The sequence below is a fragment of the Ambystoma mexicanum genome, chromosome 2p, assembly GCF_040938575.1.
Source record: "Ambystoma mexicanum isolate Mex_15411 chromosome 2p, UKY_AmexF1_1, whole genome shotgun sequence".
Classification (NCBI taxonomy): Eukaryota; Metazoa; Chordata; class Amphibia; order Caudata; family Ambystomatidae; genus Ambystoma; species Ambystoma mexicanum.
Window position 1 is genome coordinate 630,891,018 of NC_090923.1, and position 26,650 is coordinate 630,917,667.

At 45.6% G+C, this 26,650-nt stretch overlaps 1 protein-coding gene across 2 annotated transcripts in view; it reads right to left on the reverse strand.

Moving 5' to 3' along the window:
* Window positions 1-26,650, reverse strand: part of TRAIP (TRAF interacting protein) — a 535,773-nt gene that overhangs the window by 64,274 nt on the left and 444,849 nt on the right. The window contains exon 13 of one of the 2 annotated variants that reach the window (XM_069644161.1): window positions 11,533-11,652. The exons of the other annotated variant lie outside the window; for it this stretch is intronic. Within the exon in view, the coding sequence (XP_069500262.1) occupies window positions 11,533-11,652 (120 nt within the window). The remainder of the gene's footprint in view (window positions 1-11,532; window positions 11,653-26,650) is intronic. 2 annotated transcript variants of the gene reach the window in all.

Here is a 26,650-nt window from a genome sequence, read left to right on the forward strand (position 1 = left end):
ACCTCATCCGAGCAGCACATTTTCCATTAATCCTGGGAGTTTCGTGGCTTCGGAAGCATAATCCGACTATTGATTGGACAAAGAATCAACTGTCATTTACATCAGCTTTTTGTCGTAGTTCATGTTCCTCACAGACCCAACATCCTACGATTCATGTTTTTCCGAAGCTAAATACTAGTTCGGAGGTATTAAAGGTAAACAGCATCCCCAGAGAATATCTCTGCTACCAGGAGGTGTTTACGGACGATGGTCCTCAGAAGTTACCACCTCATCGACCAGAGGATTGTCAGATCGTTCTCCAGCCCAACGCTGTTGTACCTTTTGGAAGGATGTTTTCTCTTTCCCTTAAGGAAAAGAAGGCACTTAAAGAATACCTGGATGCTAATTCACATCATGGCCTGATCCGACCTTCGTTTTCTCCTGCTGGGGCTTCACTTTTTTTTGTTCCAAAGAAAGGTTCCGATGAACTTCGCCCTTGCATTGATTATAGGGGTCTTAACCAAGTTACTCTCAGAGATAGGTATCCCATGCCACTGATCGGAGACATCCTGGAAGCTGTTCAAGGGGCGAAGATCTTCTCAAAGATTGATTTAAGAAGAGCCTACCACCTTTTGAGGATACGATCCGGTGATGAATGGAAGACGGCCTTTCGCACCCCCTTCGGACACTATGAATATTGTGTTATGCCGTTTGGTCTTGTCAATTCTCCATCTGTATTTCAAAGATTCATGGATCGCATTTTCTCCGATCTACTTTTTCATTGTGCTGTCGTCTACCTCGACGACATTTTGGTTTATTCTAAAGACGCTCAACTTCATGCTAATCATCTCCACCAAGTCCTTCAAAGATTGCAAGACAATCTACTCAAGGCCAATGCTGACAAGTGCATTTTTCAAGTCTCCGAGGTCAACTATCTTGGCTTTATCCTGTCTTCAGAAGGTATCCGCATGGATCCCGATAAGATCGACGCCATCTTGCAATGGCCAACACCTCATACCATCAGAGACGTCCAAAGGTTTTTAGGTTTAGCCAATTTTTATCGCAAATTCATCCAAGGATTTTCGGATCGAGTTCTACCCATTACAAGGTTGCTAAAGAAGTCATCCATGCCCTTTACCTGGTCTTCTGAGGCAGACCGGGCTTTCCAACTTCTCAAGGAGGAATTCTGCTCTGCTCCGGTACTTCATCAACCAGATCAGAATCTAAGATTCATTGTGGAGACTGACGCCTCTTCTGCAGCAATTGGGGCAGCTCTCCTACAGGAACATGAAGGGTTAGAACATCCCGTTGCCTACATGTCCAAAACACTGAATGACAGCCAGACACACTATTCGATAATAGAAAAAGAACTACTGGCAATGAAAACCGCATGCGAAGAATGGCGACATCTCCTACAAGGAGCTAATCATCCTTTTGAAATCAGAACAGATCATAAGAATCTTAAAATCCTGCAAAAGATGGAATGCGTCAACTCACGTCAAGCTCGCTGGGCACATTTTTTCTCCCAATATGATTTCGTACTGACTTACTTACCAGGTTCCAAGAACATACTTGCTGATGCCCTTTCCAGAAGACCAGATCCAGACAGGGTTCTTAAGGAATTTCCCAGCCTCATGTTACCAGAAGTTAAAGTGATCTGTTCTGTGGAGTCATTCTTGGACAGAGTCCGTAAGGTCACGCGGTCCACTTACCCTCTCCCGAAGGATCTATCCATGCAAGATGGTTTATGTTTTCAACAACAACGATTATTTCTACCAGACAGTTTCACCCGTCAGTCGGCTTTAAAATGGTGCCATGATGATCCAACAGCAGGACACAGAGGAATAAAGAACACTTTGGAGTTGCTTCTACGCAGGTTCTGGTGGCCTGGGATGGCCAAAGAAGTTACAACCTACGTCAAGTCATGCCCGGTATGTTGTCGATCCAAGCACAGCACTCAAAAGGCAATTGGGTATCTCCAACAACAGGACCTTCCAAAGAGACCCTGGAGCGTTATTTCTACAGATTTCATTGTGGATCTGCCACCTTCAGAGGGTTGTTCATGCATCATGGTAACGGTTGACTGCTTCACTAAGATGGCACATTTCACTCCCTTGGCGGGTCTTCCTACCGCAGCTGAGATGGCGGCTGTATTTGCCAGAGAAATATTTCGCTTACATGGTACCCCGGACAAGATTATTTCTGACAGGGGATCACAATATACCTCAAAGTTCTGGAAGGAACTTTGTGAAAGACTGGGTATGGAACGTGCTTTGTCACCCGGTTTCCACCCACAGATCAATGGACAGACAGAAAGAACAAATGCCACTCTGGAGCAATATCTCCGATGCTTCACTAATGCCCAACAGGACAACTGGGTTAGTCTGTTGGTTACTGCGGAGTTTGCCTATAACAATGCAGAGCACAGTGCCACTGGTCTCAGTCCTTTCTTTTGTTCCTATGGTTTCCATCCCAACTTTATTCCTTCTCTCTCTTTTCCTCCTTCTACAACTCCATCTGTTGATGCCCTACTTACCAGTATCTCGGATGCTCACAAGTCTGCCACGATTTGCTTGCGAGCTAGCAGTCTCCGGTACCGATCTTACTGCAACCTTAAGCGCCAGCCGGTTCCGGCATGGCGTAAGGGTACCAAGGTCTGGTTGTCTACTAGGTTTCTGCCTCGTTGGCTTCGCCCCTCTAAACTATCTCCCCGCTATCTGGGTCCTTTCCCTATACTTCACCAGATCAATCCTGTGGCTTTTCGTCTCCAGTTGCCAAAACATATGCACCGTCTCCATCCGGTGTTTCATTCCTCTCTCCTAAGGGAATGCAAGGGTGATCCCTACTGTCGCACTTTGCCACGAGATCCGGTTCCCAAGGTGGTTCCTTCTGATGAGTATGAGGTGTCCTCCATTCAGGACTCCCGCTACCATCGGGGTCGCTTGGAGTATCTCATCCACTGGAAAGGATATCCACGCTCAGAGGACTCCTGGGAACCGGTGTCTCATGTACACGCTCCGGCGTTGATTCAGCGGTTTCACCGTCTGTTCCCGGGTAAACCGGGGGGGGGGGGGGGGTGCCGCTTGGAAGGGGGCATACTGTCATGCCGCCGTCTTTTGGTGGTCGCTGGCGTTTATGGAAGGCTTGGCGTTGGCGGCGCCATTAGAAGTTCCGTGTGTTTTTTCTTTCACTTCCTGGTTTGGCGGTCTAGGCTAGTCTTTTTCTTCTGTGTGTCTTTCCTTTCACTTCCTGGTTTAACGGTCTAGCCTTTTCTCTTGTTTCCGTATTTAACCACGCCCCTCTCTGGGCTCTGTGCGTTGCAACTTTGTTTCTTTCGCTTTGTTGCCGTGCTACTGTGTTTCCAGTACTTTTGCCTGTTGCCTGATTTACTCAGTACCTAAAGCAGTATTCCTTTCTACTGCTTCTTCCCCTTCCTTATATTTCCCTGTTTTTTTTCCGTTCTATCGGTTCCCGTGCCTTTCGGGGCTCCTCTATCCCTTCCTGTTTTCCGGATCACGTTCCGGTATCTGGCATTGGTGTGTACTTCCATCCCGGTTCCTCGGGATTCTCCTGCTTCAACTTCTACTATCCCGGACTATACTACAGCTTTGATTTCATCGGATAGACTTTCCTGTTTTCACCTGCATTCCGGACTCACCAGTCAACTCCTCCGGCACTGACAACAACATCCGGTGAGAGGTTTTTTTAAGCGGCTGTTTTTTTCCTCTCTTCCTGGCATCTTCGGGACAGGGGCCGACTGCTTCCCTGTTTATCAGGGAATCAGGGTGGCTTCTTCCCGCGGACGACCGTATCTCTTCACAAAGAAGAAAAAACCAAAGGACAAGTCCTACAGACGAGGAAGTCTTCTGGAAGAGACAGGTGAGGAGAAAGGGGAGGTGGACATAGACTTATCTGATTTGGAGGATTCTTCGTTATATCCCAGCACTTGTGACAAGGAGGCAGAGTGGAAGATGCAAGTCTAGACGATACAGTGGCAGCCTGCATAACAAGCCCCTCCAGGGAAGGGTGAGAGGAAAGGAATGAAGGGTCTCCTCTAGCCAGCCTATATATCCAGAAATGGTGGAGCCGACGGGAGGAATAGAACAAGGATGCTGCCACAGAATTGTTAAAGGATCAGCAATGGCCGGGTTTAAAGGCATATTGCACTCTGTGGTGAGGCCTTCATCTAAAATATCGGTAAGGTCATAACCTTGTATTGGCGCCACTGATGAATGCAATCCTACGTTATCAATAACCCTTTCTACCAAAGCCCTGAATTTTGACACATGAACATAGGGCTGGGAGTGCTGAAATTCGAGGTCTGGAGAGGTGTCCAGACGGCTGGCGTGTCAGAGGCCTTGAGCCAGCTGTAAAAGCTGAGTTTGGTCATTAAAATAATTGACTCCTTCTGTACCCAAATAAATGGGGTCAACATCCCCCTGATCATCAGTGTCATTACCGCCGAAGATACCGCCCATGGTATCGAAAAATTCAGACCGGTGTTGTGGTGTGAAGGTTTTTTCGACAACCATCAACATCGAGGTTTCGGCGCCGATATGGTGAATATCGGTGTTGATCGCTATTGAGATGCCGTAGCGTCGACATCCATAGATGCACGGGGTTGATCCAGCTTCCATTGACCTCTTTCGGTGTCAAAAGATGTATTGGGGCAGACGTTGTCGGTACCGGGACACTAGAGGAGTCGGATAAGCCGAGCGAAGCTCTTGGCTCCGAAGCCTGCTGCGTGCAGGTGGGGTGGGGAGGAGGGGGAGGGGGGATTAGCTACGCCAACTGCAGCATGCTTTTTAAACATGTCGAGCATAGAGGACTTGAAATCCTCTCTTGCGGTAGTAGGACCCACTGACTGCTTACCTTTATATGTCGATGAATCAGAGTCACGACAAATGGCTCCTCGAGTGGGACAGTTTGTTCTTCCGCCTATGCACTTTTTCGGGGGTGTGCCCCTCCGTTTCAGACTCCGAAGTCCGAACCGTTGACATTGCCGGTGACTTAGAGGGCGGCTCACCAGGAGCACGTTTTGCTGCTCGATCGTGTAGGGATTTGGGCTGTATTTTGGCACATGACAGACACCAGTCACTCCTGTGACCCATGCTGAGGCACCAGAGACAACTCGTGTGGGTTAGTGATGGACATCTTGGTGCCACAGTCAGAACACTGTGTTGAAACCCGATACCTGAGCGACTGACCTCTCGCGTCGAGGAATTGAAAAGGGAATTGAGGCCCGCTACGCCCCTGTTGAAAATGTTCCAAAGTAGCAGAGATGGAGGGAACATCTATCAGATGAGGAATCTGCAGGAGAAAGACAATCCATTTTATAGGTGCTCAAATAGACCCCAAAAGCGGATAAATCTGCACAGCAAGAATCAATCTTTGACCATCTTTATGCCAGTTTTAGCCAGATATAAGAGGTCTCATGCTCTTGTACAGAGCCCAATAAAATATCTGTCCACTTTTATACAGCATTTGAGGGGAGTGTTTTCATGTGGCCTTGCATTTCAGACATAAGATCTGCCAAGTGCACGGGTACCAAGCGGTTAAGGCCATTGATTGCTGAAGGGGTGAAAAACGTACTTCAGCTGTTGAGGAATCTGACAAGTTTGTCACAAGATGATGCTCTGAGTACCAAAAACAGCTTGGCTATTTTGGAGCGATCAGTATTGTGCAACAAATATGCGAACATCTCATTTTGTGAAGCAACAATGTGTTGGGAAGGGGACAGCCATGTTCAACCCCCTTAAGCACTTTAGAGTGAGTCAAGATGCATTCGAAACACTATGATGGGTCGGAGGTCAGGGGAGACGGTGCAAAGACCACCTTCTAATATAAAGGCCCCACCTCAATATAATTAAATATAATCAACCCACATAGTGTAGCGCAGGGCGCGAGCAGCATTGCTATTTTTTGCATAGATGTTAGCAATTTTAGTGAAGAAACAAGGCCTGTGCTGCAAATCCAGCAGTGCATGCATTCGGCCCAAATTGTGAGATGAGGGACATCTCCAGCCATGCCCGGGCTTCCATGAGGACAGTTCCCACCCCAACCACCATAACGCCTATTCGGTGTTCTGACAGTGTTGCAAAGATGTGCTTTTTACCCAAGAGGAATGTGCCCTACAAGGCCACGATCAGAGACCGCCGCCTGGTGTGCATGTAATCTCACACAGGCCAAAGCCTGACCCGGCCCATCCCCAGGCGATCCAGTTATAGCCCATATAACTGACTGTGCCCTGAGACCCCAGAATGCCATGGCACCAGGTGCCCTCTGACCACCAACCCTAAAAGTAACAATTCTTGGATGTTCAAAGAGCCCGGCCATTTTATGTCTGTGAAATACAACCATGTGATTTGCATTGCGTGGTGCTGGGAGGGATACATTATAGTTCAAAACGAGGGTGGAGACTTTGGAGCCGGATTGCGTGAAAGGGAGTGAGTGAGATGTGTGTTTGAAGGTCAGAGTGCCCCAGTACCTCCTTTGAGCCAGCCCTAAAGTTTGTCAGGTGCACAGTATAATGACAAAGTAGCAATGTGATAGGAGTATAGTTAATTTGCTCCTTGACCATCGACGTGAGAAGAAGAGGATCACTGCAGCACCCACGAGATGGAAGACAGACTGGGCAGGAACCAATGACGTGGTATCTCTTATGGAGCAGGCTGATCATGTATAGGCGCACACCAATCAGCTGCATAGGTTTCTACTGAGTGACAATGTTTTTCTTTATAAGATTCAGCTTGTAATACTTCTTTTTTTTGGCAGAACGTTCTTGGCAGCCGGGTCTTTTGCTATTGCGCTGATCTGTGTATGAGATTAAAACTGGTTATCCTTAACAAGATCGACTTGGGCCTTTCTTCCCTAGAGGGTTGTATTCTCTCTGGTGTGAGCTTTCAGGGACTTGCCTTCAATTGCTAGCAATGGAACTAGGGGAAAGGTATAAAACAGCTGTTTGTCTCAAGAGGCATGAAATTAATCTCCCATCAAATGTGTCCCCTTGCCACCTCAAGATGAAAAAACTAAAAATATTTCGGGTTGTGTCGGTTAAATGAAGAACAACAAATGGAAATCTCGACTTCTGAAATAGCTGTTGCACAACCTGAAGATGCAGTTTCCATTTGAGACTCAATTAATCTGCACTGGTATTGAAGAGGTATACAGATGAAACAGACTGCACACACAAGTGGACAGTAGCATCCAGCAGAGCAGGCAGATCAGCACTGTGGAGTTCACAGACATGGCGGTAAGCAGTTACCACCCCAGGATGCTTTCCAGGCAGAACACATTAAACAGACTAGTCAAAAGGGGAACACTTTGAAATCATAGGGACAGATTTCTATATTTTGTAGGCCCCTATACTCAACCACCTTTAATCGCTACATTATCCAGTGGTATCCACAGAGAATACTAGTTCAAGGTTGAATTAAAAAAAAAAAAACTCCAGTAAGCATCTCATCAGACAAAATTCAGAAGTCTCATGACAGGTTAGTACTGGAGCAGTGACACTGCTTAGGGTCTAGTTGCTTTAAGCAGGCACAATTACATGTACAATTGGTGATGGTTTTCATTTCTAGGTTCTGCCATTAGTGGCTATACTAAACTAGATAAATAAGCCTCATACGCAAGGTCAAGTCAAATATGAGCCACCAGTGGGAATCTTCATTGATTTGGACTTTTGGTATGAGTCAGTGAAGCACTCATACTGGCTACATATATCCACAAATCTATATATATCGCCCAATATCCATCACTCCCTTCCTGGGCAAGCACCTGGAGAAACTGGCCATACCCCAGCTTAATCTCCACACTGAATATGTTGGTTGTCTTCATGACCATCAGTCTGCCTTCAGAGCTGACAGAAGCACAGAAACTGTTCTCCTGAACATCCGCGAAGACCTGCTCTCCAACCTTGACTCCAACACCCCCTGTGTCCTCATCTTGCTTGATCTCTCTTCTGCCTTTGACACCGTCAACCATGCCATCCTGCTAAATTGTCTGCGTAATAACCTAGGTATCACTGGACAGGCCCTGGCGTGGCTGACTTACTTCCTTCCTTGCTCTCTGACCGACTCTCCCAGGTCCAACTTGGGTCCTTCCTCTCTGCTATCTTTTTCTCTACCTGTTGTGTCCCCCAGGGGTCTAACCTCTCTCCCTAGCTGTTCAATACCTGGCACTCCTTGCCCACCGCATTGTCACTCTGTCCCAACTTCCAGTTCTATGCAGATGACACTCAGCTCGTTTTCAGGCTACCTTCGGCCACCTCTTCTCCGTCCCTCATCTCGGACTGTCTGCTATCCAGGAGTGGTGGCCCGCCAATGACCTCTGCCTTAATGCCAGTAAGACTGAGATACTACACATTGCAACACCCACTCCCTCCTTTCCTGTAGCCCTCTGGCCGGCCTCTCTTGGCCCACTTCCTGCAAGGCTAAAAGCCTTGGTGTCTTCTTCGACACCACACTCTCTTTCTCTCCTCACATCTCTGACGTCTCCAAGAAGTCACACTACCAGCTGCACCTCCTCAGAGGTATTCTTCCCTTCCTCTCCTTCCCTCAGAAGCTCACTGTCTCCAGCGCTCTGGTTCTCTCTAGGCTGGACTATTGCAACAGCCTCTTTCAAATATTCCTGCTTCCACTCTCCGCCCTCTGCAACTCATCCAGATCAGAACTGCGAGACTTGTCCATGGCCTCAAGCCCAGGGATCGTATCTCTCCAGGACTGAAATCTCTGCACTGGCTCCCAGTGGCTGCAAGGATCAAGTTCAAAACCCTCTGCATCGTCCACAAGGCCTTCTGGGGCCTCAATACCTTCAACTCTCTCTTCCTAAATATTATTCCCTCTCGAGCTCTTTGCTCATCCGCCTCCAACTCCCTCAGGGTCAGTCACTTCTCCAAGCAACAAGTTGGTGGTAGATCGCTCTTCGGCCGAGGCCTCCCTCTGGAACAGCCTACCTGCCTGCCTGAAACTTGAGGAGAAACTTCTTCGGTTCCGGAAGCACCTTAAAACCTTCCTCTTTGCTTCTGCTTTCTCTCCCCCTCTGAAGCCCTGTCTGATACTATACTGCACTGGTTACCTGGCCACCCATCTGATCTCAGGCCCAGCCCTGCCAGTTGCACGCCTGCACTGCCTCCCCGGCAGCCCAGCACCTGGGGACTGTTTTCAGCATCTCTACAGTCCCCCCCACCAGCACTTACGTCTGAACTCACCCTGCCCTTGCTACCAGCTGGCCGCTCTCTATTTATCTGGTTATTTATTATCTGATGTACTGCACTTTCCCCTCCCCTTCCACGTTCCTTTTTCCCCCCTTCCCTTGCACTTGCACAATCTGAATGACACCTGGCCTAGTAGGATTGCTGTCTGTCTTCCCTCTGTTCCCCCTCCCTTGCCTCGTCACGCCTTGAAACACTTTTGTATAGGCGCTTTAATAAATGCCATATCATATCACCACATGTATTATCCTAGAACTATAAATTACCCCATTGTTTTATAGACAATGTTTTAAATTGTAGTTAAAAAGGCAATGTGGCTATATATCATCTTTAGAATATTTGCCTCGAGCACTGCAATGCAACAACACATTTTAGGTTCAGAACCATATTGAGACTAACTGCAGAAACCAAAAAAGGGATGAAAAATGTGCATGCATATGAAAAGGTTTCTGGGAAAAGAAGGAAACAATATTCACCTGCGTCACAAAGAACAGCTGATCATAAATGGGATACTTTATGGTCTAGAATGAAGTAGGCAGGTCAATTATTTTATCCTGGTGTTGAAACAAGTTAGTTTGATTAAAGAAATAGATATGACCGTTTCAATAAAATTGGGAGTTTTGTCACAAGTACATTTATGGCATTATATGGTATACAAATCGGAGGTAGAATTTAGTTGGAGAGATGGTGAAGTCTAGCTACTTATCCCCCGGCTCCATATTGAAGTTTTAGTATGACCAAGTACCCTCTGTCGATTCGCCCACAGACAATTTTGTAAAATGATTGAAACCTATGTTCAATGTGTGCAGACAAATGATAGACTACAGCCAGAATATCTCAAATGTCTGCCAATTCAAGCTTGTTGTACCTTATCTGTCTTGGCCAGTAATACACAATTCTGTGCAAATAAAGTGGGCACTTAAGTATTCTGCACTGGAGTATATCCATACACCCTAAACATAAGCAAATAGGTTCTACTAAATGTGGTTGCTCCTACTCTAAAATAGGAATTCTGTACTGTGGATCCAGGCATTTAGGGGCTATGCAGGTTCAGGACTAGCATACACTGAAGCTTTTTTGAGCAGCCATATGTCATAAAAGGCAGTTAAGTGGCAGGACGAAGCTAACAGGCTCAGACTTTAACTCAAGTACGTGGAAATCAAACATGTTTGATAATGCTGAAGAAGCAATAATGTTCACTGTTCAGAGACATTAATTAAAAATAGAAAAACCTGATAAAAAAGTAAGAATGGTCAGTGCGCCGACACTTGCATGCTTTTAATGAGGAAATGACAGGACATTTACTTAATGTAATAGTGACCCGATACCATAGCAGTTCTTGCATACACAATTGATACTGCCCTATTATGAAGGATCACAATTTGATGCCTGGATTACATTTTCTAAATAACCATAAATAGGTATCTTAATTCAATTGTAATTTATGCAAATCAGTCCGGTTATCACATTACACAGTTATTGCAGTGTCTGAGTGACCAACACATACTTTGCACTTTAGCTTATATTATTTGCCACTGCATGTGCTTCTTCAGGGCCTCTTAACATTATCCCAATTCAATAATGTAGTCCTGTTTCTTTGGCAATTGCCTTGCTAGTAAGGTAATGTTGTAATCTCCAAATGATATGCTGATAATGGAGTCTCCTGAGACACTCGGATGCACCGGATGAACTGCTTTATAAAGCGGCACAGGAGAAATTTTAATTATAATTGGACTAGACCATCAAGAATCCACTTGAAAATAACTGATTGACTGATCAGCATAAATTACAATTTAATTAAGATAATTCACGGTTATTAATTTGAAAGTCGAATCCCGGGATGAAATCATGATCCTTAGGCATAAGGCAGTGTCATTCAATTGTATAGGTAAGAACTCCTATGGTAAGACAACACAAAAGTTCCTCCTGTCCTCAGTGACTAGTGGGCAAGTAAATTCTTCCATTTGAAGAGTAACGCATAAAAATGGGAAGGAGTCACAACATTACACATACGCATGTACAGCAGAGTATTCTATGGAAAACCATGCACTGTGATGCCGAAATCTCATCTCTACTTACCCTTGGTTAAGGAGGATCACACCAAAGAACACAGGAAACAAGCCAGCAAAACATATCAACAAAAAACAGCAGATGGGAGCCATCCACTTGATGTTTTTGCCCATTTACAACTGGGAAAATAAACTTTAATGGAATAGCTAAAATCAGAGAACAGCATTTGAACTGTAATAAGGTATATTAAAAAGTATGCTGTAGTAGGCGAACAGGCTTACATAGAGCTCTCTAATGCTTGAACAGATGTTATCCCTGCCGTTACTTACTGCTCCTTTGTTGCGATGAGGATCTAGCAGGCTACCATATGGCTTGCTCTTTATTAGCGAGTTCTTAATGTAGGTAGGCAGGAGAACCTGATCATCAGCGACTTCATTTTGGACTTTATCCTGGTGTTGTGAATGAGAAATTAAAATGATTAACTATGAGAGAGGACCCACGGTGGTTCTACATTTTGTAATTATTTTTATATGCAACAGATTGATACAGCACACCCAGCTAATAGCTCTATCCTAGCTTCACTGGAATGAATTCCTATTCATGAAAGGAAACAATTTTGCTTTTAGATTATGCAGTCAAGATAGAGTTCTAGGCTGCCACCATCCACACACCAAGATGGTACCAGGCCATGACTAGTAAAAAGCCTAATATCACTGCCAAACATTAGGATTAACATCTGTTACTATGTTCCCAGAACTGAACTCCTTAAATGCATTTTCTCAATTGTTTTAGGGAACCAATAATAGAGGTTACATACCTGTTTGGAACTGTTGCATGCTAAAGAATACCATACCTAGAAAGGTTTTAATTACCCACAATGCAAAGTGCCTTTTCTATGTTTTTGTACGTTTATTTTCCAAGATACTGCTTATAAATACTTGGAGCCAAGCCAAAGCCCAAATCAACTATATCACCATCTGAAACCTACCATATGCCAACAATATTCCAGGGAGGTAAATAACTTGACAAATATGTTTACTATCAACACATTCTCCAGGTCTACCATTGAAGGATCAGACAAATGACAGACAAACTGCACTAGAAATCTTCAGATAAAATGTCGCAAAACAAGGGCCACCAAGCCACAGATTCCCCGACCTCCCCTAATGCTTCTCACAATCGATATCATCAAATGTGGCTTACAGCGTTGATAACTGGTCTAGAGCGGAACAAATCATTACGACAAAAATGATGCCAATAAATCAGAACTGGTTGAGGGCCATGCAGTTGCCTCAGAGTTGCTCCTCCTCACTATCTAACAACTATATGTGAGTAATGGCACTAGTTCTCACACAGTACAATCTGCGACAGACGATTTAGGCAGTTGGCTGGCATTTCCACCTAGGAAATGAAATGGCGAGCAAAGACAAAACTCATGAATTCATTTGCTTTTATGTGCAAGCGGATGAAGAAAAAGTACCTCTGCCTTACTGGTGACAAACCAAATTCTAGTGCTAGGTGCCCCAGCGGGCAGGGCAATAATTCTTTTTCCCAGACCTCCAAGGACATTGAGATTTGCACCAAAAAGTAAATAATCTGGGTGTAATCATAGGCTCACATTCATTATACTCTAGCTCTTCCCCACTTTACTCCTTCACCCTTGAAACACAAGTGGACAGTTTAATCTAACTACCGCTTTCCCATAATATAGCCATTTACTACTCCAACTCTTATATTGGGTGTCTTTATTCAGATCACAACTCAAATAATGTTTCTCAGACTAAACTTCAATGTATAAATAGTGCGTTGCTAGACAGGTTAATTTGGAGGATGAGAAGTAAGGACTATCAGTACTAGTGTCATCTTCTGGCCTGCTTGCAAGTCCCTTCTGTAAGATTAGAGTTGTTCTACCTGCTTTAACCGAGCCAATCAAGGCGAGGAATAGGTCTGGTGGTAACTTATCTGTCAACAGCACAGAAGAACATGTTACTTACCCCTGGTAATGTTCTTTCGATTGGATGTTCCTCCCACGTATTCTTCATTTTATGATAATTATCTCTCCAGCTTTGCTGCTTCGGAATTGTTTTTCAACAAGAGGGTGCTGTGTGCACTGTCGTCGAGTCAATGTCCCTCAAGGGCCTCCGTTTGACGGTCAACATCACAATCAGTATAAGTAGCGCATGCAGCGTCCGTTGGCTTCAGTTCTGTTTTTCCCCCCTTCTGAAGAGGAATTACCAGGCTTACCCTAGACTGTAGGCTCCCAGAAAGCGTAAAGTGTAAGAACATGTAAATTGTACGGCGGGCACGACCAAATGGAGGACGGCTTTTGCAAAATGTCCTCCCCGACTGGAAAATGAATCCAGACAGTAATGTCTTATAAATGTATGGATAGATGACCAAGTGGCCGCTGAACAAATGTTCCTGATTGGGACACCTCTTTGAAGAGCAGCAGAGGTTGCCATGGCCCTTGTGGAATGTACCCTTAGGCCTTCAGGCGGGTCCTTGCCCGCTAATCTGTAGCATTCGCCAATAACCAGGATGATCCATCTGGATATTGTTTGTTTAGTAACCGCAAGGCCTAATTTGGGACCAGTATAGCCAATAAATAGTTGGTCATCTTGTTGAAATTTAGCCATTCTGGAAATAAAAAAACCGAGAGCCCTTTTTGGGTCCAGTCTGTGTAGCCTCTCCTCCTACTTTCCTGGATGAGGGGGTGGATAAAAGGTTGGTAAGGTAATTATTTGTGACAAGTGGAAGTCAGAGACTACCTTTGGTAAAAAAAAAAAGGCGGCTTTACCTTAAGAATAACTGTTTTATGAAACACTGTATGAGGAGGTTTGCAAAAAAAGAGCCTGCAATTCGCTTACTTTGTGGGCTGACGTTATTGCAATAAGCAAAACGGTTTTTAATGTCAAGAGTCTTAAACGACATGAGTGTAAGAGCTCAAAGGGAATACATGTTAAAAACTTTTAAACACAAGATTGAGGTCCCATACAGGTACATTGAATGGAACTGGTGGGTATACATTTGTAAGGCTTTTAAGAAATGAACAATCAGAGGGATCTTAAAGTATGGGTCCTCTTCTGAGGAGCTCTTGAAAATGGAAAGCACTGCTAGGTAACCCTTAATGGTTCCAATCTGGAGCCCCAGATTTGCTAAATTTAACAGAAAGGAAAGCACCGTAGGTGTGTCACATAGAAGAACAAGTTACTTACCAACTGGTAACTTTCTTTCGACTGGATGTTCCGCCAACGCATTCCACATCTTTAATATGTAACGTCCAGAGCTGTGCACTTCGGAAACTTTTTCGGCAGAGGGCGTCCTGCGTCGATGGCATCGGGTCCATGTCCCTCAAAGGCCTCCGTCGAGGGCGATGTCACAGGATGTTATAAATAGGACGCACAGCGCCCGTAGCCTCAGTTTAAGTTTTTGCCCCCAGAATGTGTGGCACCAGTCTGATGCCTGCTGGACTGCACTTAGCCTTGCGGAAAACGGAAGCTGCAATCGCATAGGAAATTCTCCTGAGGGGCAGGCTGGGAGGGCGATGTGGAATGCGTTGGAGGAACATCCAGTCGAAAGAACGTTGCCAGTTGGTAAGTAACTTGTTCTTCGAATGGATTGTGTATTCCAACGCATTCCACATCTTTGACAGACTCCCACAGCAGTGCCAGTAAATGGAGGAGAGAACAGAATTTAGAGTACCCAATTAGATCAGAAGGCCATATCCTGACCATGGATTGTATCAAGGGAATAATGTTTTTTAAATGTATGGATTGAAGCCCAAGTAGCTGTATCACAAATATTCCTAACAGGAACACCCCGCTGGAGGGCGGTGGAAGTAGCCACACCCCTAGTGGAATGAGCTCAACCCATCAGGAGGATCTTTACCTGCCAACCTGTAACACTCCGTAAAAGGTAAGGATAATCCACCTGGACAAGGTCTGTTTGGTAACAGCCTGGCCCAATCGGTGTCCGCATATCATACAAAGAGTTGATCGTCCACTCTGACCCTGGACATCCTAGAAATGTAAAAGCTAAGAGCTCTCTGAGGATCTAACCGACGGAGACGCTCCTCTTCCTTACCAGGATGAGGAGGAGGGTAGAAAGATGGAAGAACCACCTTTTGACTCAAATGATATTCAGAGACTACCTTACGTAGAAAAGAGGGACGTACTCGCAGTACAACACTGTCCTTGTGAAACACAGTAAAGGGTGGGGCTTAGATGAAAGTGCCTCCAATTCACTCACTCTGAGCGGAAGTAACCGCAACCAAGAACACAGTCTTGAAGGACAGTAATCTCAAAGGACAAGAGTGCAGAGGTTCAAATGGAGCACCCATGAGAAACTTCAAAACCAAATTCAAATCCCAAACCGGCACCTGAAAGGGCGACGGCGGAAATACATTAGTCAGTCCTTTAAGAAACTGAGAAATCAAAGGAATATTAAAATAAGAACATTCTTCAGACGAGCGCTTAAAGATAAACAGCGCCACCAGGTAACCTTTAATTGTACCCACTTGAAGACCCCTGTGGGCCAAAGAAAGCAAGAAAGACAAAACCATAGGAATGGAGCACTGAAAAGGATCAACATTGTGACCTCTGCACCAGTCGCAAAACTTACGGCAACGGTACAGGGATTTTGTTGCAGGCCACCTGGCTGAAAGCAACACCTCCATTACGTCATCCGGGAGATCCCAATCCTTATACCTCAACCTTTCAGATACCAAGCGTGAAGGTTGAGAGTCTTGACCTCTGGATGGAGAACCTGGCCCCCTCCATACCCCTTGCGTACGCGAGAGAGCAGATCCTCTCGGTGGGGAAGACGGCGTGGAGGGCAGATGGACATTTCCAGAAGGGTACCACGCTCTCCTGGCCCAATCCAGAGCAATGAGGATCATGTGGGAACCGAACCTCCGTAACCTCCGCAACACTTGAGGAATGACGGGGACTGGAGGAAACGCGCACAGCAGTGGTAATGACCAATCCAGCACAAACGCGTCTCCTAAGGCTCATCTTGGAGGAAATTCCCTTGAGCAGATTCTCTCGCACTTCCGGTTGACACTGGTGGCGAAGAGATCCACTTGCGGGGTTCCCCAAAGGGCGAAGATCTCCTGAAGGACTTCCTGAGCCAACTCCCACTTGTGGGAGACCGCGCTCTGCCTGCTCAGAGCGTCCGCTGCCGCATTGTCATTTCTGGCCAGATGAACTGCTGAGATCGAAATTTCCTGCTGGATGGCCCAGAACCAGAGCTGCATTGCCTCTCTGCACAACGGAAGTGACCCTATCCCCCCCCCCTCTTTTTGTTGAGGTAATGCATGGCCACTGTGTTGTCTGTCATGATCAGGAAAATCTTCCCCCGCACAGAGGGCAGAAACGCCTTCACGGCTGGCCTGATGGCCCTCAGCTCTAGCAAATTGATGTGGAGTCTGGACCAGAAGATCCTGGGAGACCGAGAGCGGAATCTGAACGGGATCCGACATCTTGCCGGAGAACTGTGACCACTGCATCTTGAGAGCCCACTGCAGAGATCTCATCCGCAGCCGGGCCTCTGGCACCAGAAAATGCAGGATGCCATGAGGCCAAGCAACCGTAAGAAGTCGAAAGCCAGGAGAATCTGGGCATATTGAAACTTGTCCACCATCTGCATAATGTGATGAGCCCTAACCTTGGAAGGCGAACACTTCCCCAAGGACGTGTCCAACACAGCCCCGATGTACGGAAGGTGTCAGGCACAACTTCTTGAAATTCAGGGAGAAGCCCAGCCCATGGAGGGTGCAGCAGGTGACACAGAGATGATCCAATGCCAGCTCGGGAGTGCACGCCCTGATCAGCCAGTCGCCCAGGTAGGCCCTCGGGCAGAGGTCAATCCGAACGGCAGGACCCGAAACTGGAAGTGCGAGTCGCCAGCCGCAAACCTCAGGTATTTTTTGTGTGCGGGATGGATCGGCACATGGAAGGAAGCATCCTTGAGGTCCAGAGATACCAACCAATCCTGAAGTTGAGCCTGGAGGACGTGAGAAAGAGCGACCATCTTGAACTTGTCCTTCCTGAGAAGTTTGTTCAACCAACGCAAGTCCATGATGGGTTTCAAACCCCAGTCTTTCTTTGGGATCAAAAAAGAAGGGGAATACCACCCCTTGTTCCTCTCCGCTACAGTCACCAGTTCTATGGAGCCTTTCTCCAGCAGGGACAAGATTTCCTGCGCAAGGAGCGGATCCGGACTCTTCAAAGAGTGGTTCCCCAGTGGATTGTCGTGAAGCCGCCGAAGGAAGGGAAGGCAGTAGCCGTGGGCAAAGGTATACAGAACCCATGCATCTGAAGTAATGGCCCGCCATTCTTCGAGATGCTGAGACAGTCTGCCACCAACCGGCGAACCATGGGACAAGCCTCACGACTGTTTGGAAGCGGCTGCGGCAGTGCCTGAAGGCTAAGAGGCAGCTGCCTGAGCGGCTTTGGCACCATGATTTCCCCAACCACCATGGGTAATTTTTCGCTGGCCACTTTGACTGGCGGCCCCTCTCGTTCTACCAAAAAAGAGGAGTAGAAATGAAAGGAACCTCCCCTCCACTGCTGTCCCCTAGGACGAAAAGGCAGAGGCTGACGCACCGCGGTGCTTAGATTTCGCCGCAGCTTTTGAGGTCTGCAACCTCTCAAGGCTCTCGTCAGCCTTGCTGCCAAATAAATGTGTGCCATCAAAGGGCATGTTCAGAAGACGGCTTTGCACCACGCAAAATCTGCGTATAACGGTGCTCGCAGGCATGGTTCGGCTCCCACCGTCAGCCATATCCAAACCCGACTGAAGGGCCTCACACATGGCATCCTTGCCATCCTGCACAATAGCAAGGAAACCATCAATTTCTTCCAACCAAAAGAGCAGACCAAGCAGACAAGGAAATAACCAAGAAGGTGAACTACGAACAATGCAGACTTAGGTCCCGAAGAAAATGGGGGTAAAAGGAAGAAAGAGGCGTAGACTTGAGCTATGCGCAAGCAACCTAAGTCTAACGTGGAAACGCCAATTAATGCCAGTACCATGGCTGCATTAACACTGACATTGGCACCATTTATGAAACTGTACGAGGCAATTGACAACGTAAAAGACCAGACAACTGTTACAGCTTTGCTCCATTCCAAAAAGGTATATGTGGAAGGCTTTTTTACAGCAATCCAAAGTAAATTGGCGACACATAAGGAAGAAACAACGAATATGTTACATCAGATCCTAGACCCAATAATTCAAGAAAAGAGGTTGCAACATGCAGCCCAAAAAAAGGGAAACCAAAGCACTGACACTTCTCCAGATCAGCTACAGACCTCCGTGCATTCGCAACAACTTCCAATCCCTCCAAACAGACGAGAGACAGGAAGGTGCAACATAGCTACTGAAAAGGAGAAGGAGGATTCAGAATTGACAAATGACACCAACCATCAAGGAGGCACGCAGATGGTAAAGAATAAAGAATTGGAACATGAGGCCAATGTAGGTGCCCCTAAAGGAGCCCACTGGACCGATTAAGAGATAATCTTAATTGAAGAAGCAGAGCATCCCATTACGACAGACAATGGCGATGATAACCTTGGGACCGGACATGCATCCTCACTTGCCCCTCTGCTAACCTCTGTCCCAAATTACCCTCTGATTGTCAAACTGAAAAGCTGGAAAAAAAACTACAAAAGCAAACTCACATTGCACAATAGATAAGACTTGAAAGCCAAATGGGCTACACAAAACAGACCAAGGGTAAGTCGAATGAAGCTCGTCAAATCTTCAAGAAGTTAACCCTACCAGTCTCCCAGAAAAACCCTATTAACCACTCAAAGCTGACATTTCTGCAAGAAAAAGGGACGATAATGGAAATCCAAATATCTGCCACACACAAAAGGTAGATGTTTCAACGGGCGACAAAGAACTGATGGAACAAATGTTGGACCTTTCCACATAGTCGGTGGAGTCAGAAAGGGATAAGCTACCAGATACACTGTTGCACTCATCAGATGAATTAAATGGATAAAAAGACGCAATAGCATGCAAGATGGAGAAAAACGGTTTTAGAACTCTGGAACAGAAGTGGTTAGCCTTGGCTGCGTTGTTGTCCTTGTCGAGATCAGATTCTCAGGCTAAGGATGAGTTTAAAACATTGGCCCAGAAGTGCCCCCGCGTGAAGCTAATTGAGCTTAGAGCAAACTGTCATTAGTGGGAGGAACAACCCCCCACTAACAATGGAACTCAATTGCCCGTCCCTCTCGGCAACTATCAATAGCGATCATGGAACCAGAAAAATAAAAAGGCTCCCCAATTGGGAAACCAACCTAAGAAGCCTGATAATTGGGACCGAAGCTTTGTTCTTGAACGGACCACCAGGATAAACGATGGCCTGACTTGAAACAGAGCAAATGTTCTGAAAATGTTGCACCAGATCTCGAAATTAAGATTACACAGGATGACATTGCCAGAGTAGCCTTCCTGAGTGATAATCACCTAGATAAAGTTGTAATCTTCTTAGAAGTCTCAGTAATCAAAGACACCATACTTGAAGACACCTCACAAATCTCCTCCATGGGAAACTCTCTCACAGAAACACTAACAAAAAATGAGGGATCTAAAAAAGAAAAAGCACCTTCAAGTCCCAGACAAAACAACTTGATTCCTTCTTGAAGAAAGTGTGCTCCAAACAACTCCAACTGGGACAAGGAGCCACAGAGAAGTGCTAAAGACGATAGAGACCAACAGAGAAGATGAGTTGTGGCCCCTCCACATTTTCGTGAATAATTATGCAGCATTGGAAAGGAGAGTCACCACCCACTCAAATAAGACCTCAAGTGGGAATGACGCAGATTCCTGTGGATGGTTGGCAGAAGCTCTGGTGGTAAGAAAAGAGAAAGTCTAGCAAAGCTGGCCCCCCATTAATGGGGTGGACAATTGGAAGCTGGAACACCAGGGGCTTTGCCCATCTGTTTGGCAAAGAGGAACTTCGATGGGATGACTATGATCTTATTTGCCTACAGGAAACCTGGTTGAGAACACCACCACCGGTTCGAGATGGATTTACTACTCTACTGAACCCGGCACCCAAAGGCCCTAAAGGATGACGAGCATAGGGTCTCTTGACATTGATCAACACAAACCGTTACAGCGTTTCAGAAATTTGGAATACAAACCAGTTTACGCAAGTGACCTTGATTAAAAGCTCAGGGATAAGGTCCGACTTATCTGAGTGGATGATCCTATGTAACTTGTACAGGAAATCAGCAGGGATAGATAACCTTACATTCATCAGGGAGATCATGTAATTACTAGAAAACTGGTCTCTACTAGACCCATTAATCATATGTGGTGACCTTAACATGGATGCCTTGCCAGACCAACAGGTGGCAGGACACGATGACCCAAGCCACAAGATTTCTGAACGTGCCAAGGGAAGGATGTGATCAGTAGAATTGGAACCCCGAGATCTACACCTAATGAATGGGCAAACTCGGGGAGACACCAGCCTGCTACACATGGAAGCCCAGCAACTCGACAAAAGTGCTGGACTACTTTTTGCGAGTCTAGCAACTTACTTCCCTGGATCTACTCACTGGAAGTAATTCTGACATCGCAGTGCTACCACAATATAATCAAGATGAACTGCATTGGAGTTCCCAATTCCAACAGAGATTATTATACCTGCCTGGTGGTAATTAACCACATTTAGAACAACGACTGAGGACATATACCTTAATAAAAGAAGCCAACAGCTCGAGAGCACCTGGGCCAGATGGTCTAACTAATGCAATGCTTAAAGAAGAACCGGAATTTTGGTAAAAATTCACAGAGATCCTATTGGAATGGATAAAAACCCTGAAGCAAGTAACATCTTTCTGGAAAAGATCTGCCATCGTCCCCATCTTCAAGAAAGGCGGCCAGACACAGCCCAGCAATTACCGACCTATTGCTTTGCAGGATGTGATGGGGAAGATATTTACAAAGCTGATACTCGAGGCACTAGAAACATGGTCATCAACCTCAGGGCATCTGAACAAGTGGCAGTCCGGCTTTGTGGGAGGCATGAACACATCACTGAATGTATTTTTGCTTAATCTACTAAAAAAAACAATACATCTCATGCAAAAAGAAAACGTATCTGGCCTTTATTGACTTATCCCAGGCTTTTGATTCTAGCAATAGGAACCTGCTCTGGACCAAGTTGGCCAAATAGGGCTGCCCCTGGGATGTCCTTGAAGCAATCAAGGATCTTTACTCAGATATGGTATTGCAGATAAAAATGGCCCGAGAGGGCACCCTGTCTCGTTCAATCTCACCAACTAAAACAGGGTTGCCCCATGGCGCCATCTCTGTTCAACCTCTTTTTGTCGGATTTAATAGAGGCACTAAAAGAAATTAGATGCTTCCCCCCAACCATCGCCGGAAAGATAAATCGATGTATGTGGATGATCTGGTCTTAATAGACCAAACTCCAGTTGGCCTACAGCAACAACTAAAAGCCATGAACGAATATACTCAAACAAATGGCTTGAAAGTCAATGTAAGCAAATCAAGGATCTTGAAACTCCAACCGGCAAGGGGAAGGAAGCAGGGTAAAGAAACCCTGAGACAGATCAAGCCACAGAATAATCTGTGTCTCGTTGGTGTAGGAGTAGCACAGGATGAGTGGATGTTAATGTTAAAGGTATTTGTAGCGTGCACCGTCACCAACGGAATTGGTCCCCAGGCGCATCTGAAAACTAGAAGGCTGGGATGGGTTAGTAGGGTGAAGAAGGAACAGGAAAGTGAGAAAAGTGGTGTGCTGTTGACAGTTTCAGTTCGGTTTTCACTGTGCGCTGAGCTTTGGTGTGAATATCGGACTGATGCAACACCTTGGGTGCTGTTGGTGCGGTTTATATGTTTGTTGTTGCAATGTGGTTAAGTGCGTGTGGTTTGCTGAGTGAGAAGATGGTTGTGTGGGTTAGGTAAGCAGAGATTTGAGGATAGGGTAAGTGGGTTATCTGTCTCTTAATCCTTATAATTCTTGTTCTATGTGTCCGGTTGTCCTATAGGGAGGCATATTTTCCACTTTTTCCTTTACATTCCAATTGTTATGAGTGATGGCGTGGCACGTTCACAGCTGAGTTTTTTGGAGTTTAGTTTAATAGGTTAGGGGCATGTCTTGTCCCCCACTCTGGTATTGGTGCTATAGATTAGCAGTCACCCGTCCCCCACTCTGGTATTGGTGCTATAGATTAGCAGTCACCCACTTCATTGTTATCTATTTTCTGTCAGTGGTCCATTGTTGCCTCTATGTATTTTGTAGGCCGAGGTGTTATTGATCTGTCATCCTTGCCCTTCCCATCCCAGTCTATCTGTGATCATTTTTGGCATCGTTCCATCATATCTACCTCGCAGTTGGTACGTTGATATGCCGTAGATTGTACTTCCTTAACTTCTGTTTATGGGCGATAGCTTAGGGAAATTGGGAGGATCGGTTTCTTCTCTCAGTATTCTTTCAGCTGTGAATATGCCCCCATAGGCGTTCTTCTAGTTATGGGGTGAAGAGCTAGGATTTGAGGAGTTTTCTGAATAGGAGGTGATCCATATGTTCTTTGGTAGATCGTTCCAGGTTTTTGGGGAGGTGAGAGAAAGAAGAACTTCTCTACAACAAAAGAAAATTTGGGTTTGGTTCAAAATGGATGTCGCTGCTCGATCTGAGCGTCCTTGTTGGGCGATGTAGGCTTAATTTGTCCCTTAGGAACTCTCTGCCTTGGTCGTGGATTGCTCTGTGCGTAATGCACATTGATTTGAACTTGATTCTCTGTTTTACTGGTAGCCAGTGTAGTGTTTTCAGCACTGGTGTGATGGGTTTCATATGGGTAGTTTGAGGACCATGCATGCCCCATTTTGTAGACTACTTGTGTATCATCAGCGTAGTTGTAACAGGTGAGGCTGTGTCTTTTAATGATCTTGATTAGTTGAGACAAGTAGATGTTGAATAATTAAAGGGAGAAGGATGATCCTTGTGGTACATGGCATGAGGATTCTCTTGGATTGGATTTGAAAGGTTTGATCCATATGGTCTCTGTTCCGTTTGTTAGGAAGGATTTGATCCATAGTAAGGCACGGTCGGTGATTCCAATTTCTTCCAATCTCGTGATGAGGCTGTCGTGGTTAACTGTCGAATGCTGCAAAGAGATTTAGAAGTATCAAAGCGGTAATATTGTCTGAATCTGTTTGCCTTTAGGTCATCTCATATTGAGAGAAGTGCTGATTCCGTTCCTCTCATTGCTCTAAAGCCTACTTGTGCCTGATCTAGTAGGCAGTGCTCTTCTATGAATTCTTGGACTGTTCTGTATATGTATGTTTCGAGCAGTTTAGCTGGGTACGGGATGTTGGAGATGGGTCAGTAATTGGAGAGGTCTCTACGTTTCCTGTTGTATCTTTGAGGAGCGGCCTGACATATGCTGATTTGAAGGATTGTGACACTTTTCCTGTTGAGATTCAAAGGTTGAAGACGTTCCTGTGGTATTCCATGGGTGTTCCTTGTGAGAGGATTGATTTGTATATGTTCAGGGGGCAGGGATCCACAGGGGAAACTTTTGTTGCTTTGATTTACCAGTTTGACGAATGTCTCCACTGATATTTGGTGGAAGCAGAGTTTGTTCGGGCGTTCCTCGTAAGGGTGGGTGAATTCCATAATCTGCTCGCTTGGTCTGTTTTGTATGGTCTGTTGGATGGTAACGATTTTGTTTGTGAAATGGTCTGCTAGATCACTGCATAGTTTCTTTGATGGTATTGGCGTGTTGTTGCCGCCCGGTGGATTTTTTTATTTAATTTATGATTTTAAAGAGTTCTTTTTGGGCGTTTCGTGCTTTGAAGATTCAGTTGTCATAGTATTTCCTTTTTGCTTTTTGTATTTTCTTTTTGTACGAGCGGGTATGTTGTTGAAATTAGAATTTTTTCTTGCAGTTGTTTTTGATCCTCCATTCTAGTGAACCATTTTGCCGTTGCTCTTTTGCGTGAAGGAGTAAAAGGTTTTTTTTTGGCGATCTCATCCATTGTTGTTCTGATCCAGTTGTGGAGTAGATCTATTTTCTTGTCCAGGTCAGCTTCGTCCATAGTTGTTGCTTGTGGTTTGCTGAGTTCCAGTAGCTCAGTTAGGTTGGAGTTTTCGATGGTTCACCAATTTCTTTTTATGATGATCGGTGGCTTGTCCTGTTGGTTGGTTATTGGAGGGGCCAGTGTAATTATGAAGGGAATGACGAGGTGGTCGATCAAGAGGATCTGCATTGGTGGCGCCGTGGTAATAAGTTTTTTGTTGGTGAAGATTGTGTCTAGTGTATGTCCTGCCATGTGGGTTGCTCCTTTGACTAGTTGATGTAGATTAATTGTTGCTAGTTGGCTAGCTATAGATTTTTGTGTATCTGTGGTTTCTTCAATGAACCAGATGTTGAAGTCTCTGAAGATGATCAGGTGATTGTGCTAGATAGCTCGGTTGGTGATTGCTTCCGTGAAGGCGTCTCCGAAGGTTGAATCATAAGTCGGTGGTCTGTATATTAGTATGAATTTAAGGTTTGTTCTGGGGTTTGCCGATAGGTGGAGGATTAGAGATTTGCATTTATCGATGTTTAATGGGTCTTCCAGTTTAACTTCCAGGTGTTCCTTGTGGACGATTGCTAGTGCATTAGCTCTTTTGGTTTTCCTATGTGCTTGGACGCACTTGGAGTGATCAGGCAGGCATTTGGAAAGTGATCTTGTAATTGTCATATAGCCATATTTCAGTTACAAATAGGATGTCGATAGTTCTGTCGTAAGAGGTCGTAGATTTGTGGCGGCATGTTTGGACATGGACCTTGCGTTGATTAGATTGCAATGGATCTTTTTGGTGTGGTTTTATTTGTTGTTCCTTGTTTTGATTTGTGGGTGTTCAATCGGGATGATCCTATATATATTTTTTTTATAACACACTTGCATTTTAAGGAAGTGAAAAACATTACAAGACATTAACGCCTTTATTGGTCTCTAGAGACCTCCCTTAAACTCTCACACATTCAAAGCAGAACGGTTGTTCGCCGCTTGCACAGCGTGTCTATCAGAGTGTCCTCAGTCACCATCGACCAATGTTTGACACGCGTCGTCTACAATGTTCACTGCGCATCTTCCCATCTTTGCCATATTTTATCCGCTTTCTTCAGGCAATTTCTCGCTGTGTATACTCTCCGCTCCATCATCACACATGTTTACATCAGTGATCCATTGCTCAAATTGTGGGTTTATTGCGGAGTCACAAAGCTTTGCAATATTTCGTTTGATTAATGCTGTGGTTGTTGAGACAAACAGTATGTCATACCTGGACCATTCCCCCTCTTCCTCTATTCCAAGCAGCAACAGCTTTGGATCTCTGTGTATCTCTTTCCCCAATACACGTTAGAGGTTGTTGCAGCACTGCTGTCAGTATTGCTGGATGTAGGCACATTCCCATAATATGTGGAAGGAAGTGCCCTCCACCCTTTTACAACGAAGACAGAATGGGTCATCACTCCTATCTAACCCCCCCACCCCCCTATCTATGAAGCGCCACCCGTGGGTAATATATTCTATGCAGTATTTTCAACTGTATAAGTTGGAGCCTGGCAGAGATTGTAATATTGCGGGGAAACATCAGGGCTGTTACCCAGTCCTCCGCTTGTATGGTCCCAATGTCTCTTTCCCATTTCGATTTTAGGCTCAAGAGGTCGGTGGTGGCAAAGGAGGTGAACACATTGTACATTGTTGATGTGGTTTTAAGAATCGATCAAACCTTCTGCCAGGGCATTACCAGTTGGCTCAAAGATGCTGACATCTAGGCCTGTCCCTCTGAAGACCTAACGATCGCGAAACCAACTGGCTCTTCTGCACACAGCCACCCACCAGATATCTTGCCGAATATGCCCGGCACCTCTCCCCACAACACATGGACCAACCTACCTTGTGAAACTATGCATGCACACACCTCCTGCTTTCAATGCGCCTGCCTGTAAATATCTTAATTTCAACGTGCCTGCATGTAACCAATTGGCACCTGTACCTAAATGTATTTCACATGTTGTAACCAAGCTGCAAGTATCCTTATGCCTTGCGCCTGAATACCTTCGGGTCTGGAGCGCAATACAAGTAATAAACAAACAAACATTATCAACCCTCGCCTGAACTATATTTCTTTCAAGAGGAGTGCTTTCAGGCATATTCGCTAACTCTGGGAGGTAGGGGCGTAGTGCGTGTTGCAATTGTGTGTAGTGGTAGTGTTCAGTAGCTGGGAGGTGGAAGCGGGACATCAGGGCCTCAAAATGTACCAGTGTGCCGTCTGCGATGACTTCTCCGATTGTGTTAATCTCAAGGTTTCTCCAGTTAGGCCATCTCAGGTTTATATGTTTGTGTGCTGCTTTCCATACCAGTGAGACATGCGTCAGTATGGTTCGGGGGGGATGCGCGATTTGT